Raw genomic sequence first — 20710 nt, 5'->3', positions numbered from 1 at the left:
CAGTGGTTTATTAAAGGGATAGTTGATGTTAAATAAAACTTGCTTAGACAAATCCAAATTAAACCCTGCGGCTCGTGACGACACATTGATGTCCTAAGACACGAAACGATCGGTTTGTGCGAGAAACCGAACAGTATTTATATCATTTTTCACCTCTAATACACCACTATGTCCAACTGAGTTCAGCATTCGCTTAGTAAGGTCTGATCGCGCTCTGACAACGCAGTAATGTCTGGCTCTCATTGAAGCAAAGAGCGAGACATCACTGCTGCTGTCAGAGCGCGATCAGACCTCACTAAGCGAATGCTGAACGCAGTTGGACATAGTGGTGTATTAGAGGTGAAAAATGATATAAATACTGTTCGGTTTCTCGCACAAACCGATTGTTTCGTGTCTTAAGACATCAATTTGTCGTCACGAGCCGCAGGGTTTAATTTGGACTTGTCTATGCAAGTTTTATTTACTCTTATAGTAGAAGTTCCCATCCACTAGCATTATTTGACTGACAGACGGCAACGGTTGGAATCATCATTTGGAATCATCATTTGTGTTCTACTGAAGAAACAAAGTCACCTACATCTTGGATGTGCTGGGGGTAAGCAGATAAAAAGCACTTTTTCACTTTTTAAAAAGCAAATTTTCATTTTTGGGTGAACTATCCCTTTAAAGTGCAGATATTAAAATTCTGATATCAATAAGACAATATGCAATATATATATATACACAACTATATACACACACAAACAACTGTTCATAATTTGGGGTTTGATAGATTTTTTAAAGTTTTTTTTTTAAATTAGAAGTCTCTTCTGCTCACCAATAATTTGCTGCTTAAGAAATATTTCTTATTATCAATGTTTCAGGATTCTTTGATAATAGAAAGTTCAAAAGAACAGTATTTGTTTGAAATAGAAATCTTTTGAAATATAAATATCTTTATCACTATTTTTACTGATACTACTGATCCCAAACTTTTGAAAGGTAGTGTATATATACTATATATCCAATATCTACTGATACCAATAAAAAAAAAAAAGAAAAAAAAGAAAATATACAGTTTCATGGCCAGTTAAAAAAATATTCTGTCTCAAACTGAATTTTAGAGCTTGTTGGTAATCGTTTTATGAATGACAACAAATTAGATATTGATGACAAGAACACCAGCAGTTACACAAAACTCATTGGAAACGTGACACTTCAACTAGTGATAAACAGTACTTATAATACTGAAGATGATGAATTAATTGTTCGGTCAAAACCGACTTTCAGTCACTTTATGAATCATCATGCTCCATGCTTTTCAATCTTTGACCGCTTCTTTCAGTTCTTTCATGTTAATACCAGCCTTGATTGTATCCAGTCAACATGTTCTTTGGCTGCCTCCTCTTCTTGTTCTGCTGACTATGCCGAGCATTATAGTTGTTTCGAAGGGATTAGCTCGCATGATATGAGAAACCCTGCTTAGTAATTTTCCCCACCGATGATATCTTTATATTAACATGCTCTAAGATCGTCTTGTTTGCGACCTTTGATGTCCATGGCGCTCGCAGCATCCACAGTTCGAAGGCATTTTCCTTCTATCCCTCTTCTTAAGTATCCAGCTTTCACATGCGTAAAATAATTGCGTTTATTCTTTTGTGTCTTTGTTTTAATGGTAATATCTTTACTTTTCCAGATGTTCGCCATTCCATTTCATCCAAGTGCAATTCTTCTGTTGATGTCTGGGGTCTTGAGTCACCACTATGGACAATCTTGGATCCAAGAAAGAGGAAATCTTGAACTGATGTTAAGGTGTAGACCCATACATTCACATTCATCCTTGACACTTTTGACCAGATATTCCAGGTCCTTTTCATTTTCCGGGTTGCATCATCAGCATATCGCAGGTTATTGATGTAATCTGTATGAATCATCAATTGGTGTAAAAATTGGTGGGAGGAACATCGCCTCATGATAGATTCTGCATACAAATTACACTGGGCTGGTGATAAGTTGCATCCTTGTCGGACACCTTTTGTGATCTTAAACCAGTCGGTATTGCCAAATGCTGATACATCAACTCAATGTATAACAAATAATACCAATATATCAACTCAAATCCTGATGTGTGTATAAAACTGTGCTGGCTGACCCCAGGCCAGTTTTGAACTCACTCCATCTTTTGTGTGTGAAGAAATTAACTAGACATCCCTAGTGACTAGATATTCAGGTCCCACTGGATATCACCACGGCAACAGCTGGAACCCGCCATGGTCTCCTTGGCAACAGAGCAGGGAATGTGCAACATGGTGATGAGGAGGTGTAATAGAGAGGCAAGGGCTAATGCGATTGGCTCACATCGACCTCTAGTATTTTACAGTCTGATGGCTCTCGCACTCCCTCCTCCCTTCCTCCTTTGTGATTAGAAACACTCCTCAACTGCTCAGCAACGCTCACTGTCATCATGTGTAGTTTGAAGAAGAGAAGAGAGCGGTCAAGTAACACTGACCGCTAACACTGCATTTGAACATCCAAACAATTAAATAAAACTGCGTTAATATTTTCGATTGAATCATATAAATTGGCTGTTAAACATGCAATATTTCATTGTTTTTTATACATCCCAATTTAATGATTAATAGAATAGTGTCTCAGTTGCAAAATCTTTTGACTGTATTGTCAATGGATAATGCTTATCTTGAATGAATTTGAGTTAATAACCGATTAAATCGCTCAGTTTGAATTTAATGAACAGAAAAGTTATTTCCTTACATAAACACCAAAAGCTACTGACAGCCTTGCCCTGGGAAAAAGAAGAGCACTTAATTGTAAATCGAATTAGTTAGTGAACTTCAAATCTTAAAAGTAGAAAATATGCGGAAAATATTATAGAGTACACTTTCATGACTATGCTTCTTAGCACAGTTAAATGCACTTTAAAAAGGTGCACTTTGTAATAATGTCAAAATAAGTTGTACTTTAAAGTACAATTTAAATAACTGATTTAATATTTATTTTTATCATGCTTTAAAGTAGTAACTAACATAGTACTAACATACTAAAACCCATTATAATTTAAAATATTACATTTAAAGTAAATAATGTACTAAATTTTATCATTACAAATATGTAATTACAAATATATTTAAATGCATGACATACAAGTTTCAGTAGAAATTAGTCAAATTACATTAAAAACATTTTAGTTAGACCATAAATGCTCGTTGTCAGTACATTCAACTACATTATAACCACATTTCAAAGACAACAGAATTATGAAATTAGTCTTACTTAAGTGGGTCAAAACTAATTGAATTTAATATAAACTTAATTGGATATTTAAAATTAAATGAAAATATATTATAATTTAAGTATCTGAAAACATTATATTCAGTTCGCACTTAAGTAAATTCATTTAAAGTATATTATGTTTGTAATAAGTACTCTTGCTAAAGTGTACGTTTTCACAAATACTGTCAATGAATATTATGTCAACGAATAAATGTTATTTATAATGTCCTTTTCTCACAGTTTTGAGTGAATTTTGATTATATAATGTGAATTAAGTATTCACTTTTTGTCATTATTTAGCTGTTTGTGTATATCAGCCACCAAAAACCAATTACTCAATTACGGTGTAAAATTTTGACATTAGCACTGGCTATTAAAAATCCCGGTCAACCACAAATCAACACTGACGGGACCAGGACATCATTGCAGCTGTGATCTGATGATGTAACTTGTAATATCTTGTTTGAAAATTCAACAGTCCTGTCCGTTATATTACACTGTAACCAGCAGGCGTAAAAGAAGTGCGCTATGCCTGGATGAACCCGCAGACAGCATTTGACTGCATCCAGATCGGAATCGGTAGCGAAACTCAATCTACAGACAGAGGAACCCCCTGCTGCTCACTGACCACCAGCTCAGTTCCTCACAGTCTCCTTGGTTACAACAGTTCACAGGACTATGGCCCACCGACTAAGGCCACCGACTCAAACGTTTACAGAAGCATACAAAAACGTTGCACATCAAATCCATAAAACAGTCTATCAAGACACATTGTTTCATTTAAACAGCCTAGTTCGGCATGTGTGGGTCTGATGTGAGCACCAGGGTTGCCAGGTTTGTGTAACAAAACCAGCCTAAATGCTATTCAAACCCCACTCAATCACAGCCAAAACTAGCCCAATCACGTTCCAGGGAGATTCCCTGGTAAAAATCTCATTATGGGGTGTGTGGTGTCTCTTCTACCTGCGTACTAAAAAAACAACCCACAGCAACAGTGTAAAAGTAGCCGAATTCCGCAGGAAATACGTGGACTTGGCAACACTGGTGAGCACGCTGAGGGAGAGAGGGAGGGGAGGACAACACAGAACAGCAGTTGACGTCACCAGGCTCGCGCTCGCCATGTGCTCACGTCTCACGTGGACACGGGAGCAGGCTGAAAGCGGGTGAGGGAGGGGGAGAAAGAGAGAGATCAGGAGAACAGCGCTTGCAGAATAGAGTAGCGTGCAAGTGGGCGGCCCACATTCCCTCGCTTGTGCTGCTTATTGTGTCTTTATAACCATCGCCAGCTAAGTTTTATAGCTTTTGAGATCATGTTAACTCGGATATATATCTTTCATAACCAGGTCACCTTTCCGCCCACATTATTATACTAATTGTCATGACTGCAGTCTGCAAATTAAATAATGGAGCGTGACCTTGGCGCTTTTATGTCAGCTGTATCTACGTCAGTCTTAATGTTCTGATCCGGGCAATATGCAGTTCAGCACCTTAACAAAGGAAAATATATATAAATGTAGGCATGTTGACCTACATTCTGTGATTGACCACCAAATTATCCTAACTTAATTTTAAATGTGCAAAATATTATGTAAATACATCACGGATTTCATCCTCTCTCTGGAGATTTTTAACATTAGATGTTGAACATCAGGCAAAAAAATCCATATGGATAGAGCAACAGCGAAATGGGAAAAAAGTAAGAAAAGGACAGGGGAAGAGGGTAAGGAAAAAAAATATAATGAGCACACACGGAGAAGAATTCAACCCAGGATGTTTTGGCAGATGCACATGACACCATTCTGCCAGAAGAGTATGTACAGAGAAGTGTATGAGGGTGGGAGGGTGAGAACGAGAGGAAACGGACTACAAATCCACATCTTGTGACCAATTCCTGATTTTTATCAGGGTCGGAGCTGAACTTTGCAGGACTGTGACTCTCCAGGATTGGAGTTCGGCACCCCTGATCTATAGCTTGTTTTAATATAGGTCAGAGGAAGTCATGATCAAAACTCCTTCCTCACATTCAGACATTAACTTTTACAAGCAGACATAACAGTACACATCAGTTATCCTACAAATGGCATACGGATATGTGTTTCTAGGTGAATCTCATAAAAACATGACTGGGTCATCAAACATAAAAAAAAAATAAAAAATAAATAAATAAATATATATATATATGGTGGCGAGCGGTGACATTTTAACAGGGTATGCTGGGTGGTGCGCCATGTAAAAATGTAGCCAATGCAGTTATAACGCTATATGCTGAGTGGGTTTACAGCTAATAAACGTTCTCTCTAGACCAGGGGTGTCAAACATACGGCCCCCAAAGCTGTCCAATCTGGGGTGATTTGAACTATAATAAAAAGAAAAAAAGATGCAGTAGTCCATTGGCCATAAATCCAAACGTTTTAAGATTTATTTTGGTCAATCTTTATTCCGGGCTTGCAAACAAACTGCTTTGTAATAATTTCCCAAAATTTAATTTAAGGAAATATTTATGAAGTCTGTAAACAGGATGTTAACACAGATACACGCTAAATACGGAAACAAAGAGGAGAACACATGCGCCAGCAGAGAAAATACTGCACCCTGCACAAGTTCACTGTTTGCAAAATATAGAAAAAATAATATAAATATTTAATTAGGGTTGATATGAATGTATCTCTGAAGGGGAATGTCTTCAGAAAAGTTTTGATGTATCTCCGTATAAAGTAGTAGCCAAGCAGCACTGCTTTGTGTTAGCAGTAACCAAGGAAACGCTATATCGCTGCTGTTCCATAAGCGCCACCTACTGTCAGAGATTGAATTTGCATTTTCATTCATTCCATCTGATGATTGTGCAGATGTCTCAAAAATATAAAATCAGGCCATGCTGTTTTTGCTGTTAATCTTGAAATTATACAATAATTTAAATTAAAAACAACTGCTTATGTGCATAACATCTTTGTTGGGATTGTGATAAAAATGCAGAGTTTGCCTCTAATATCAAAGGGCTACACATTTTTGTTTAAGGCCAGTTTGGCCGGTGAAAACATTAACAACAAATAAATTAGCTTTAAGTACCAGTACCAGAATCGGCCAATTTGCTTCAAAAATAAAATAAAATAAAAAAATAAATAAAAATTGGTGCTAATAAAAAATATTAAATAAAGCATTATTTAAATAAATCTAATGGTATTTTTCCTGTAAAAACAAATGCAGTTTTAAAGAGCAGTGTACAAGTTCTCTCGCAAATTAGCCTAATTTGTTGTTCGTATGGTTAATATTAGGCTAATGCAACTATAAGCGCACTAAGGTTTAAAAAAAGAAGAAAAAAAAAAAGAAAAAAGGTAATTCTGCCACATATTGTTAATTTTTAATCCGGCCATCAACCTAAAATGAGTTTAACACCCCTGCTCTAGACCATGTTAGTTTACTCAGTTGCTTATGACACATAGCAACACAGCGAAAAGTACTTCTAAAATGTTTTATTGAGAGTGGCCTACATTTACCTGTGGAGACATGCCTTCACAAGCACCTGTAAGAGCTTTTGTGATGTTTGAGTCGACGGAGGCGCGATATGCGAAAGGTGCGTTTGCAAAATGTGCTGTATTTTTGTAATCCGCTAGGTGCCGCTAGTGTCACACAAACAACATACTTCGCCCGTTTAGGACACTAAATCAGACACGACAAATAAAAAACACAATGGCGTCAATTTAAATGTATGCCAGAAGTACTTTTTAAATTAATAATTAAAAATAATTAGGCATATAATATAATTAGTATTAGCAGTATAATATAAATAAAAAGTAGAATGTAATTATAATAAAATAAGTAGGCTATAAAAATACAAATATCAGTATTCTATAAAAAATAAGATGAAATTATGCAAAATGATGACTTTAACAAACGCACAGACTATTGATTAACATCCTTTTGTTTTCAGTTTTCATACAGAAATTAGGCTAATTTCCTTGTGGAGAAAATTAAATACTATAAAAATAGTGTAAGTTATGATTTTTCCCCATTTGGCTAAGTCTAGTTAGTTTTGTATCAAATAAAATGTGATTTTCGGATATCGAGATCTGGCAGCAGCTCATTTTTCCTCTTGGGCGAGCGGTCCGCTCATAGCTTATCCTGCCCATGTAAACTCGCATAGACCAGCAAACCAATAAGAACGCGCTCCATAACAAAAGAGCAAAGGCGAAAAGCTGCTGTAGATCAGATTACTCGGAAGTCTCCGTAACAGGCAGAAAATTACCGTAGTTTGTCAAATAAATAAATTACGGACAGTTACATACGCATTACCAATCATGTAGGCTTTATGGTACACATCAAACAAGAGATTCAATAATTTATAATGTTAATAGTAATTGCCGAGTCCATGAATGGCTTGGCAATTACACTTTTTAATCTAATTAATTACATGATGTGCTGATTAATTAATGTAATTGAATCAAATTTGACTGAGAAATTACCCCAAAAATTATATTAGTCTTTATTGTGTTAAATGAGAAGAGCATTAAATAGACATTACAAAAAGTATCTTTAGAAAGTAGTATTTTACTCGAGTCAACATAGAATTTATTACACTTTTAGGCTGCAATGGCCATGTTTTTTTTTTTGTTTTTTTTTTTAAGCTGCATCTGAATTGGTATTTAGATATATTTACAGACCAAAACAGTTTACCAACATTCTTTAAAATATATTCTTTTATGTTACGCAAATACACGTATATATATACAGGTTATACATATACCTGTATATATATATACAGGTTTGAAACAACATGGGGGCGAGTAAATGTAAATAAACAATTTTCATTTTTGGGCAAACTATGCCTAAATATTATATTATTTTTTTAATGAAGTGATACTCTAAAATAGAAACTAAAACTGCCAGTAGGTGGCAGTAAATGTTTAAATGAATAAATCATTGAGTCATTCATTCATTCATTCATTCAATTCATTAAAACGGCTGATTAATTCAGTAAATGGCTCTTTTTATGCCATTGAATCATTGGTTCACCCGATTGATTCACTCAAAATTCTGATTCATCCATTAATGAAATACCATTGTGTGATGCACAACAATTCTGCTGCAGCTTTTATAGGCAATATATCCGTTGGCAACATTTTGCAAAAACAGACAAAATAAAACATTTTTGCCCTGATATGTTGAATTTCATGGCCATTCTAACTTGATTCTTTAGGCTCCATCACGCAGTGAGCTTTTGCCCTGCATTATGTTCATCACCAATCAACTGTATGAAAAGTAAGTATATAGGTTTGGGGTGGGCCGTTAATTGCGTTAAATCATTTTAATCGCGTTATTTTACATCACTAATTAAATTAACACATTCAGTCAACAGCCCTAATATTTATATACATTTATATACATACATACATATTTTTTCTATTCTGCCAAGATTTTTATTCTTAATGGTCCTAAAAATAGTCTTCTTTTATAAGCAAAATATGATTATATTATTAAAACATTATATTGAATAGTTTCTTTCAGAAGCTTCTATTGGATGCAATTAAAACCCTGTTTTATAGCGCACACATCCAATCCTATCTTTGACTTACCTGGATGTAGCGGAGGGCACTCCTTAGGACACTCAAATTGGAAGTTTTCTTTTCATCCACATTAGGAACGTTCCTCTTGAGGGTTTCAAAACATTCTTTTAGATGTGCTCGTCTGTGACAGAAAGAAAAGCACTAATCATTCTGTTTTGTGGAAAGCAAGTGAGAGTTTTAACAGATGTTTAAGCGAAGCATTTTGGGGATGGATGCAACAGCAATGAAGAAGTCAACAAGCAACAGCTTTGTAATATCATAATTGTTACTAGTACTAATAGGGCATAGGCCTTTCAAGCCAATAAAGCAAATAGCACACTAATTGCAAATCGACCAAGGGTTAATGTATGTGATCAGTCCGGCAACCAAACGACTTACATTAAAGAGACTGCACCTCAAACTCAATGAGTTCATACGCTCCGCTTCTGTTTGTCGAAATGAATAAACACAAAAATGTAAACAGAAGTTCACCCACCTGTTCTTTTCCAGCTTGTTGTGAACTTCTCGAGTTCCAGCTCTGCAGGGAAAATATTAAATACGTTTCTACGCTGCATGTAAACTTTCATGATTCAACCATATGATCTGCCATAGCTCACCCTCATTCCATTTCAAACACTTTTCTTCCAGGGAACACAAAAGGAAAGAATGTTCATGCAGCTCTAACACAAACAAAGACAGCATACATTAACCAGGGGTTGTGGTCAAGCTCCAAAAAACAAAAGATATAAAAGTACTATAAAAGTGGTCCTTAGGTGTCTTCTGATGCCAAATGATAGCTTCATGTGAACAACAGTGCAAAACTTCACTGAAAATCTTCCTCTCATTGGAGATGCACGATTTGGGGAAAACATAATTGCGATTTTCCTAGGGGTGGAATGGATCGTAGTTGATCCGTACGGTTCGGCACGCGTGCGATTCGTGGATTAACTGCAAAGTTTAACCAACATAGAGTGATAGTTTATCATCTGCATGTTTTGTCTTGCCAATTACACATTTAAGCAATTTTAAACTATTCCAGCAAGAAAGAAAACTCAATTCGGTACTCGCGCGCCGTTATCTGTGTGAACAGCCGCACACACAGAGAGGCGAGTTTCAGATTTTCCTGAAATTATTCCTCTTTCGGGTCTCCCTGGCAAGTATTCTCATAAACACATTTGGTTATCTTTTAAGTGAAAGTAAACAGCTGAATATCATTCATGTTAATCAAACAAAACACAGCTTTAACAAAGTTTAATATACATTTAATTTATACAGTAAACAATATATTTTACATTTATTATATTTCTGTGCTTGAATAGTACTGTTAGACCTTACTTTACATGTAACTGTTATATTGCATTTATCTATGCTTGTTGTAATAGAGTACTTTTTTTTATCTTATATTTTACTGACCGTTCACTTATCTTTAATAACGTTCGAACTTTATTAGTTAGACCAGTAGTTTTCGCTTAAAGTGAGCTTTAAGCAATAAATGGAAAGCACCTCGTTTAAAAAGCTCCTGGTTTGCTAGGGTTGCACAATGCAGCCAAAAGATTAGCTTGAATTTAAATATGACTGTAATAATAAAAATAATAAATTGTCATTGTTATTATTACTACTAACTAAAAATATTAAACAAAATATTTATTATTGTAATATTTCACAGTAAAATTTAGTATTTTAAGGCACAATATGTAAGTTTTTTTGACTAAAATATCCAAAAACCACTAGAAAAATGTTAAATATTTTGTTGACTTGTGTTCTTACATTATCCCAAATGTTTCCAATAATGTTTAAACAGAGAAATCAGCCATTTTAACCACTGTAACGGCCCACGTCATTGCGTCGCATGTCAATGACATCATATCCGCCTTACCCTTGATTTCCGTAGAAACACCAAAGTTTCTTTAATATATTATGCATTTTATTAGACAGGCGAGTAACTGTTTGGATGCCTTTACCTACAGAAAACTAATCACTGTTATATAGCTCAACATGTTTAGTCTTATTGTTTGAAAATTTTGTTCTCTTGATTTACCACAAGTAACATGTTTGTACCATGCCTCAGAGAAAACACTATTTTGTCAAGTGGCTAACATAGCATAATAAGAGCTTTATTTGTAGTAACAATAATACAGCATTTTCTCCACCATACAATAGATTTTAAAATTAAGCAACACAAGTCATCCAGCTTTTTTAAAATGATATTCTAATATCAATCTACTTTACTGCAGTGTGCAACAAGTATCTCATACTCATACATACATATAACATTAACATAACTTTCAACACACTCAAATATATTTTAGTTAAGATTGTCCTGACCAAGTTAAACAGCGCTGCGTTACCCGAAAATTCTAATTCGTCAAATAAAGTGACCTGTATGAGTAGTAATTAAGCAGCACTTGCAGCTATTTCATTAGAATAAAATAAAATAATATGAATTTAAGTGATCAAACGTAACTGTAATGAAGTTCAAGTCCAGGGAAGGAGAGGGACGTTTAATGTAACTTCATAAAATAAACATAACCAAACGAAATAATTAGCAGTGGCCAACTAACATAATAAAAACAGCAACGTAAAAATTCTCAGGCTTTCACCGCGCCCTGCTTCATACCACAATAACATTAATAAAAATTGAATACATTAACTCATCCATAAACATGATGCTTTCCATCAGCTTTGGAGGTAAAGATGACAACTCCCATGATTCAATGCTCATTCACGGCGTCATCAAGCTACACCTTTGTTATTGTTTTGAATAAGCAAAACTTACATACTGTGCCTTTAAGAAAAATAATACAATAATGATATTTTTTTTTGAAAGTACAAATGTAAAATTACAACACTAATATTTATGCCTGACTGTCTTCATTTATTGATTTTCAAGCATTAAACCATCAAGCTTTTATTTGTATTTTTTCAGAGCAGATGCAGAAATGTGTTTGTCATTGACAAACCTGGTGCTTCAGCAGCGCTGCACATTGTTATTGTATTAACGATATTTGTCCAACACGTGACCTTTGTTCATCTGAAACCGGTCTTTTAACTGTTCCGCTAACGCGTTTAAGACTGATGGGAGATCGTTCATTAGCTCTAAAACTATGGAATTCTTTACCTAGTGAGATAAGGCAATCTAATTTTAAATCTCGCCTTAAAACTAATTTTTTTAGGGTAAGTTTTAATTGAACATTTGTATCAATTTTATATTGTTTTATTTTTAATTGTTTTGATCGCATATTCTTTCTCTTTTTGTCTATTGTATTATTTTATATGGTGTATTTTGTTGTTTTATTTGTTCTGATATACAGAATAAGAATAAAAGCTGACGCATACTCTACAAAAAGCACAGAGCTGTTCAAAATCTGCATGCCTCAGAGCACATAGTTTTAAATTAAATTACATAACATTTGCCACAAATCCTTGTTAATTTACATGATATCTTCACCCTTAGCTGCAAGAGCGTGTATTAAATATGCTTCATATAGAGAGATATAACAATATAGATTTCCCTTTCACTTTCCATTTGCGCTCATCAACACCACTTTTTGACTGTATGGTGATTAGATTCACTATTTGTTTTGGACTGCCACCATGAACTTGAAAATGAGATGCATCTGGAAGTGGCATGGCACTTTTTGCCCGGTGTGCACCACATCCTATTTGAACTAAGTTTAAGGTTTACCATATGGTTTAAGATTCCTCAACATCTTTTACGAATTTGAATCTCTGTGCAAGTTAACGGCAGATTTTTTTGCTCCATTAACAAACAGTTAATCAAATAAGAGAAATAAGAAAGTTCCAAATTTAGCCGATCATACATTATATTTACATCTGTGCTAGTAATACTACACACAGTGTAGTACTCGGAAGGTTTAGCTAATGTGGGGTAATGTGAAGTTACTCTTTTGGATCACGTATTTCTACCTCTAATCAGCAATCATATTCATAATCTTAGGCAAGCTAGGGTTACACACTCATGCTCTTTCATGGTCTATGGACCCCCTGAGGCAGTCTTGACCACCCCATGTAAAAAACTCTAGTTCCACCACTGAGTGGAGTCGTCATAAAAACTAATTTTATTGTGCATTTCTCCAAATTGTCACTTCACAGAAGAAATAAAGTCAAATGAGTTTGGAATGACATGAGGGTGAGAAAATGATGATATCAGAAATCACAAACGCAGTTTGCAACCTGCAAACATACAGCATGACCTGTGGGGCTGCGTTACTTCTCATCATGGGTCACCATACAGGACAGCATCCTACTTTTTAAAATTGCAATCTCCTTACAAAATAGCCAACCTAGTTTCATTCAGTTATGATTACATGATGTGTGTCGTGTCCTACAGTTTAATCTCCACCGCTTTGAAAAAACTCTTCAGCTTTCTTGTAGGGCGGCACAAATAATTGAAATAATAGCAGTTTACATAATAGTTTACATATAATTCACAAGTCAAAAAAATAGATGAATTTATTAAAATGACCCCATTCAAAAGTTTATGAACCATTGGTTCTTAATACTGTGTGTGGTTACCTGATGATCCACAACTGTTTTTATGTTTTGTGATGGTTGTTCATGAGTCTCTTGTTTGTCCTGAGCAGTTAAACTGAGCTCTGTTCTTCAGAAAAATCCTCCAGCTCCTGCAGATTCATCAGTTTCAAGCATTTTTTGCATATTTAAACCCTTTACAACAGTGACTGTGTGATTTTGAGATCATCTTTTCACACTGAGGACAACTGAGGGACTCAAACACAACTATTAAAAAAGGTTCAAATATTCACTAATGCTCCAGAAGGAAACACAATGCATTAAGAGCTAGGGGTGAAAACTTTTTGAATTCAAAGATCAAGGTAAATTGTACTTAATCTGTCTTCCGGGAAACACTTAAGTATCTTCTGTTGCTTCCGAAGGGCAGTACTAAATGAAAAAATTGTTCTTATTTTGTTTAAATATCAATTGGACTTCTTCGTCCTGTTCAAAAATTTTCACCCCCCCGACTCTTAATGCATTGTGTTTCCTTCTGGAGCATCAGTGAATGTTTGAACCTTTTTTAATAGTTGAGTTTGAGTCCCTCAGTTGTCCTCAGTGTGAAAACACAGATCTCAAAATCCTACAGTCACTGCTGGAAAGGGTTCAAATATGCAAAAGATGCTGGAAAACTGAAGAATCTGCAGGAGCTGGAGGATTTTTCTGAAGAACGTTGGTCAGTTTAACTGCTCAGGACAAACAAGAGACTCATGAACAACCATCACAAAAAAATCATAGATCATCCAGGTAACCACACACAGTATTGAGAATCAATGGTTCACAAACTTTTGAACGGGGTCATTTTTAATAAATTCAGCTATTTTTTGTCTTGTGGATTATATGTAAACATCTTGTGTTTATTCTTTATTCTTATGTTCATTCTATGTAAAATATCTTACTCAGCACAGTACTAAATAAAAGCATGCATTCTGTATGATCTCTCTTATTTTGTAAAAAATTTTTACAGATTCTGCAAAGGGTTCACAAACTTTCAAGCAGCACTGTATACATATATATATATATATATATATATATATATATATTTTTAGGTGTATAACAATATATCGTGTCACAATATATCACAATACAAAAATGCAACAATATGTATCGTGAATAGTGACAATATGTATTGTGTATAGTTCACCCAAAATGAAAATGACTGCATGAGAAACAAATTCAAGTTTACAGAGTTTTAGTACAAGTTCTACATTGAAATACTATATATAATGTTGAATATAATGTATAATAATGCAATGGAAGAATATTTGTTGGTCCCGATAATGACAATGCCTTGTGTTACCAGTAAAAAGTTGCCTATATTATTTTAAAAATATATCTAGTCAATGACAGTGTACAAACATTTTTGTATTTTTCTGTATTTTCAGCTCATTGTTGTGTAAAGCATCAAAGAGACATTACAAAAAGTTGCTTCAGAAAGAAATATTTTATTCGATTCAACACAGAATTTTTTTACACATGAAATGAGGTTGAGTAAATGTTGACTGAATTTTCATTTTTGGGTAAATTATACCTTTCATTTTTTTAATCAATATGGAAATATGAAATCATTTTTAAAAAATAAAATTAGACTCTAGTAGGTGGCGGTAAATGTCTTAACGATTAAGTCGGTCATTCATTCATTCATTCATTCATTAATTCGACGGCTGATTCATTTAGGAGTGAAGTAAATGGTTCACTTCAGGCATGTTGAACGATGCGGCACAGACTGAACTGTGTTTGCTTTTGAATCGTTCTGGCTGTACTTTGTCATACACTGATCTGTGGTCTGTGTAGTGCCGCTTCAAGTGCAACAAGTCTTTTATGAATTGTCTGCTGAATCATGCGTTTCAATTGTTTCGTTCAAAACACAGATTCAGAAATGAAACACTGTTGTGCATTGCGTGGAGGCGAACAGTTCTGCTTTGTCTTTATATTTTCATTGGTAAAATTGAACAAAATAGACAATATTGTTTACAATATTGTATATTGTTTTTTTTTGTATTAGCCGACACAGATCATGTGAGTACCACGACGCATGTGTGTGATTTTTGGGGTGAACTAACCCTTTAAATCGACAGCCCTAATATATTTATATATAAAAAATCAGTTAGATATATAGTGCAAATCTACTTTCTTATATAAAACCACAAAAACATGGCTCACCCTCCAGGTCTCCTTTTCCCGTCCAGGTTGCGTGGATCTTCCACAGTGGCTCCATTAGGCCTGGGTGGTTGGCCTGCCTGAACCTGGGTTGGCGTAGGCTGAGGTTGGGGTAGTGCTGGCTGGGGCAGGAGGGCGTGTTGCTGTGGCGGGTGCTGGGCTGTGATGATGGGTGCTGGATACGGCTGCAGCAGTGTCTGCGTCTGTTGTGGCTGTTGCTGTTTGGGACCGTTATTCGAAGGAGGCAAGCTGTTAATTTCTGTTTTTACATGTGCAATCAAGTGACGATGTTGCTGCTGCTGCGGAGATGAGTGGGCGTCCTTGCCATTGGGGCTGAGGAGAGGGGCTGCTGGTGGGGACAAGGCCGTGGCCAAGGATGTGACCACTGGCATTGGGGAGGCTGTGTGAAGGGACGAAGCAGTCTGAATGGGAGGGGCTGCAGGTTTGGCAGGGACCACCGGGATGGGAATGACAGCTATGGGAACAGGTGCTGGGAGGGGAGGGGGCGGGACTGGAGGGTGGTGCTGGTGGTGGCGATGCGACTCAAGCCGCATGTCTTCTGCCCAGGTCACATGGTTGACTTGGACAGACTGGATAATGGGGGCGGAGAGCTTCTGCTCAGCCTCACGGGACAGCAGGGCCTTCTCTCTCTGCTCCTCCTCTGTAGGACGAAGAAAAAGATAAAATGTTATGATAAAATAAAGGCTAAAGCTTAAAGACCTTTCTGCTATTTGAGAATAATATCTGCCTTTTTCCTAACGAGCCTACTGCATTTTAGATTGGGCACTTCCGGTTTGGGGAAGTTCCACTCATAAAGACGAAAAAAACATTTCAGATCATAAGGTTGCACTACAAATAATCCATATCTGTTAGTTTGACTGAATGCACTGTAAAAGTTCCTTCATGTTCTATTTTCAGATGTCAGGAGAATAAAGTATTTTAATGTGATATATGGTATCACAAGAATATGTATTCAGTCGTCGAATTCTTTTCTTACAGATTATTTTTTTTTTTGTATTCTGCTGTAACAGTATGAAAAACAAACAACATATACTGCGCATTTGTGGTCAGCTCTCCTGATTTAATTTATAATATATATCGCATTAATGGTTCACTGGAATGCCCTAAGAATCTCTTGCTTTTCTCCCCAAATCTTCACATCTCTTTCCAGGTTTGTTTATACAAGGATGCTTTAAAACGAAATTCACTTCTAATCCCCATTAGCAGTGTTTACTGGACTGTTTCTAAAGCAGGAAAATACAATATTTATTGTCTCTCATAATGACAGAAACCACTTTGAAATATTATCACTCAATGTTCCAGTTAATGAGCATTTTTGATTAAGGCAAAATGTTACATAAATATCACTGTAGTAATATATGCCTGTATTAACATGTCCATAAAATTGCTGTGGAAACAATCAAGTTTAATTATGAAAACTTTTGGATGTGGTATAAAGAAAATGCTGTATGTAAACAATGCAAATTCTAAAATGTGTAAAAGAAATATATATATATATATACATATTATTATTTTTTATTTTTTTTTGCTTGAAGTGAACAATTTCTTAATTATGATAAACTAATAAACTACAATGGAAACATTTACTGAATAAATTCCTAGATGCTCAATAAAAAGCTCAATAAAAAGTTGTGTGACTGATTAATTCACTCAGAATTGTGATTAGGGTTAGTATTTTGATTTCTCACATAAGTTAAATTTGCAGCTTCTTAAGTAAAAACTGTGTGAAATACTTCTACACAAAATTGCTGAAATGAAGGAAAATCTTATTTGTGGTCATTAAATTTTATCATGTCAATTTCAATTGGCCACTCTAGACTGGGCCATAAAAAAAACATGTTGGCCAACCACTATTTGCATTACTTTTGTTCTTGAGACTGTAAGAGATTACTTATCTGACCATCACAGCATAATCCAAATGTTTTTGCTCCAGGTCTCATCTTACGGTTATCGATTTTCCTCAAGAATATATATATATTTTTTTTTTCATGAAATTCGCATTCATGTTACCCTAATGTAGTTGCCTGGTTCATTAGTAGCCTGAAGTAAATGGTCACGGCACAGATTTCAAAGGGTGTTTTATCATTTATTATCCAGCTATGCTGGTAGTTCTGATTGAGGGAAAAAATAAACATTTGAGCAAGAGGAATAGAAGCCATAGCTAATAAAGACCAGTAGCAATACTAGAGATCAACATCAATTTAGAGATCAGTAATGGAACTAATTGGTGCTTGTCTAGACTCTGACTAATAAAGCTGGAGTCCAACAGAGACAATCCTGTGATTTAATACATCAAAACTGTGTAAGCTATTCATCTATCAGGGCTTAAACCTGCGCTGTACCTATAGTTTCCATTTTAAACAGGAAAAGCCGGTGTAGGGTGCAGTAATTCCTGACTCCATGTCCCAAACGGGTAGGGTGTGTGAGGTAGCTTTCCTGAACACTCTGTCTCTTTAAGAGAGAAGCCCCAGTACGAGTCTTGCCTAGACTCCAGCTCTACACTGACATCATACAGCAGTCTGCACTAGAAGCCAAGAGCTGGCGTGGGGAATCTGAGCCCAGGCCGTACCATCTGCAGCCTAAAATGCAACCATCATCTGAGGATTTCCATGATTAATGGACGGCTCTATTGTTTAGCCCTGTCGATCCATATCTGAGATGTGACTTCAGAACGATGTTTGAATTGTAATACGAGGGGTGAGGAATTTGGGCTGCGGTCCAAAGCGTATTTGAGCCAAAAGTGTCAAATGCACTGCAAGACATTCCTGTGCAGGGGACACCGCACCTCGTAACCAGTGAATGCGAGCACGCCGCAGACAAAGGGGTGACCTGATGCAAAGCGCCCTTACGGTTCAAACCACGATATGTGGGAATCCTCCTGCATCAGCAGTGTTAAAAGCATTCGCAGAAGCCATCAACAATAAAAGAATACTTAGATCAATATTTTCAGTGCATGCATATTTCTCCACTGTATAAGTGGACAGGAAAACTACATAGTGAAATGTCATTTCCCTTGATATTAACATAAAAAGAAATTAATAGCATGATAGCAGGAATGGAATCACAAACACTTCAAGTGCACTCCTGAAGAGTCATTGTGCAAACATTATACAGCCTGGCTAATAAGCTCTGAACAGCTCATGAAAGTGCTATCTATTGCTCTCCATACGCATGTAAAGCTCTTGAGACGTCAGGACACAGATGAGATACCATGGTGGTCTGCAGGCTTTACGTGTGTGTTTTATAAACACGGCATACATTTAGGACTAAACTGTGTAAATGGGAAAAAGGAACCTTCTAATAAAGTTTCCTCACATCTAGTATACTGTAAAATTTCCATTCTATTGTCACCGGTTAATGCAGAAATCATGACCAGATAATCTCAAACAAACTAGACCAGAATAGAGCAAAATATTTATCAATTGCAATGAACTGCAACTCGCATTAAAAAGAAACGACGACATTCTCTGAGCAATAAAATCAAATGCAAACATGACATTTAATTTAAGAACAAACAAGTGTGAGCTGGCTGGTATAGGGCTCTTTTATAATTATGGCCAGCTTGGGAAACATAACATAGAAATAACAAATAATTAGTGTCTGGACAACTAGTTAGGGACCATTCATGTCTTTAACGCTCTATATTAATTTAATTTGTCTAGAGCAAGCGAAAGCTTAACCAGGTTTGACTGTATGAAAAGTGCTTTTCTGCAAATAAAATCACTTTTTTGATAATATTGCTTAGAAAATGTGCAGGGGGATCATTCTCATTTCCTTCAACACAAAGCCCCACAAAGAGTCTTTAAAAGAGGAAAGAGATTTAATATGGCACATTTAAGATTCCACGCAATTTTCTAGTTCTAGTACAAGGTCAAATACTGTAAGTGTATGCAAAGTTTGCACATTTAAAAAGAACCTTGTAGAGATGTTCAAAAAAATGCCAACAGCTGCACTTATTGTTCCTCAACATATTCGTCTGTATTACAAGAAAATCAATCACAGTCTGCAAAGAGTAAAAAGTCTGCAAAGCTCTTACTTGGATATGCATGTAAAATGCACATTATATAACTTCTGCATTGTGAGAGGGTGGCGTTGCCCTATTTTCTCCCCAGTTGTGACCTGGGGAGGGGGGGCTGTCTGGCGCGCACGTGGTTGAAGAGGGCGGTCTTACAGCACGCGGTATTTGCTGTGGGTGTGGATTTACTGACACGTCACCTCGAGAATGAAACAAAAAGCCCCCCATTCTGTTTAAAGCGATAAATACATCGCGATTATAATCATATATCGCCTGCTTTATGGAATTTTGCCATATATTTAAGCAAAAAGAATTTGGTCAGGGAGTGTAAAGGGAAAAGTAGGTTGGTCTTGAAAGTCATGAGATAACCACTCGGCAATGTCATTATGTAAAAAAAAAAAAAAACCTTTGGTCTGTTGCCACCGCCCAACGGATAAGAAACACAACGTTCGCTACTTTTAGCTAACCTGTTTAGCCGGCAAAATTGGTTGCAATAATTTTAGAAATTCGACCCCAACCAATATACATTAAGCAAAAATGTTTAACTTATTGTATCAGACAAATATATATATATAAAAAAAAAACGTACTGTACTGGGGTATATGTACCCACCCACCGCAGCGCTACTGAGCGAGTATAGTAGCGCACTAAATATAGCATGGATTTAACCCGGAAACCGAGTGAGCGAAATATGCCCTAGTCACGAAGACTGCACCCTAGTACAAACAGTGGAAACCCGTGAACATGACGACTGATACAGAGCTCTTATTCGCAATGCTTACAATAAGTTTTTTTTCTCTCAAGGAAATGTTACTCTAGTTATTTATCTTGAAGTGTGCCGGCATGAAAATGCAATTTGCTGGGCAAAATCCCAAACAGTTCATACGTATCTAATTTATCCTGTATATCTATGCAATCACCCAGTTCCCCCCCGCCTTACCACGTGTAATCTGTTGTTGCTGGGCTTGCCACTCCAAATACCTGGCCGCTTCCAATAGAGTATCGATACTCATTTTGAATACCGATACAATAAGTTCCCGTTAAAATGTATGCAAGCCCCCGATACAAATATATGTGTTGGCTTAATCACAGTAAAATCCACTGGCTTCCAAAGACAGTCATAAGACCTCCAGGGCGCTCCCGAAATTCATCAGAAACACATTACTTCACTGGC

General features: G+C 36.0%; 1 protein-coding gene across 2 annotated transcripts in view; it reads right to left on the bottom strand.

Moving 5' to 3' along the window:
* The window catches only part of mntb (MAX network transcriptional repressor b), a 26431-nt gene extending 5721 nt beyond the window's left edge, over positions 1-20710 (bottom strand). Inside the window, exons 1-4 of one of the 2 annotated variants that reach the window (XM_067376049.1) lie at positions 20477-20710; positions 15504-16161; positions 9307-9348; positions 8841-8952 (exon numbers count right to left, since the gene is read on the bottom strand). In XM_067376049.1, coding sequence (XP_067232150.1) covers positions 8841-8952; positions 9307-9348; positions 15504-16161; positions 20477-20549 — 885 coding nt within the window. In that variant the 5' untranslated portion in view covers positions 20550-20710. The remainder of the gene's footprint in view (positions 1-8840; positions 8953-9306; positions 9349-15503; positions 16162-20476) is intronic. The other variant, XM_067376050.1, reaches the window with a different exon arrangement.

This window comes from Chanodichthys erythropterus, chromosome 22, assembly GCF_024489055.1.
Source record: "Chanodichthys erythropterus isolate Z2021 chromosome 22, ASM2448905v1, whole genome shotgun sequence".
In the NCBI taxonomy this organism is placed as follows: domain Eukaryota; kingdom Metazoa; phylum Chordata; class Actinopteri; order Cypriniformes; family Xenocyprididae; genus Chanodichthys; species Chanodichthys erythropterus.
This window is presented reverse-complemented; position numbering and strand designations above follow the sequence as displayed.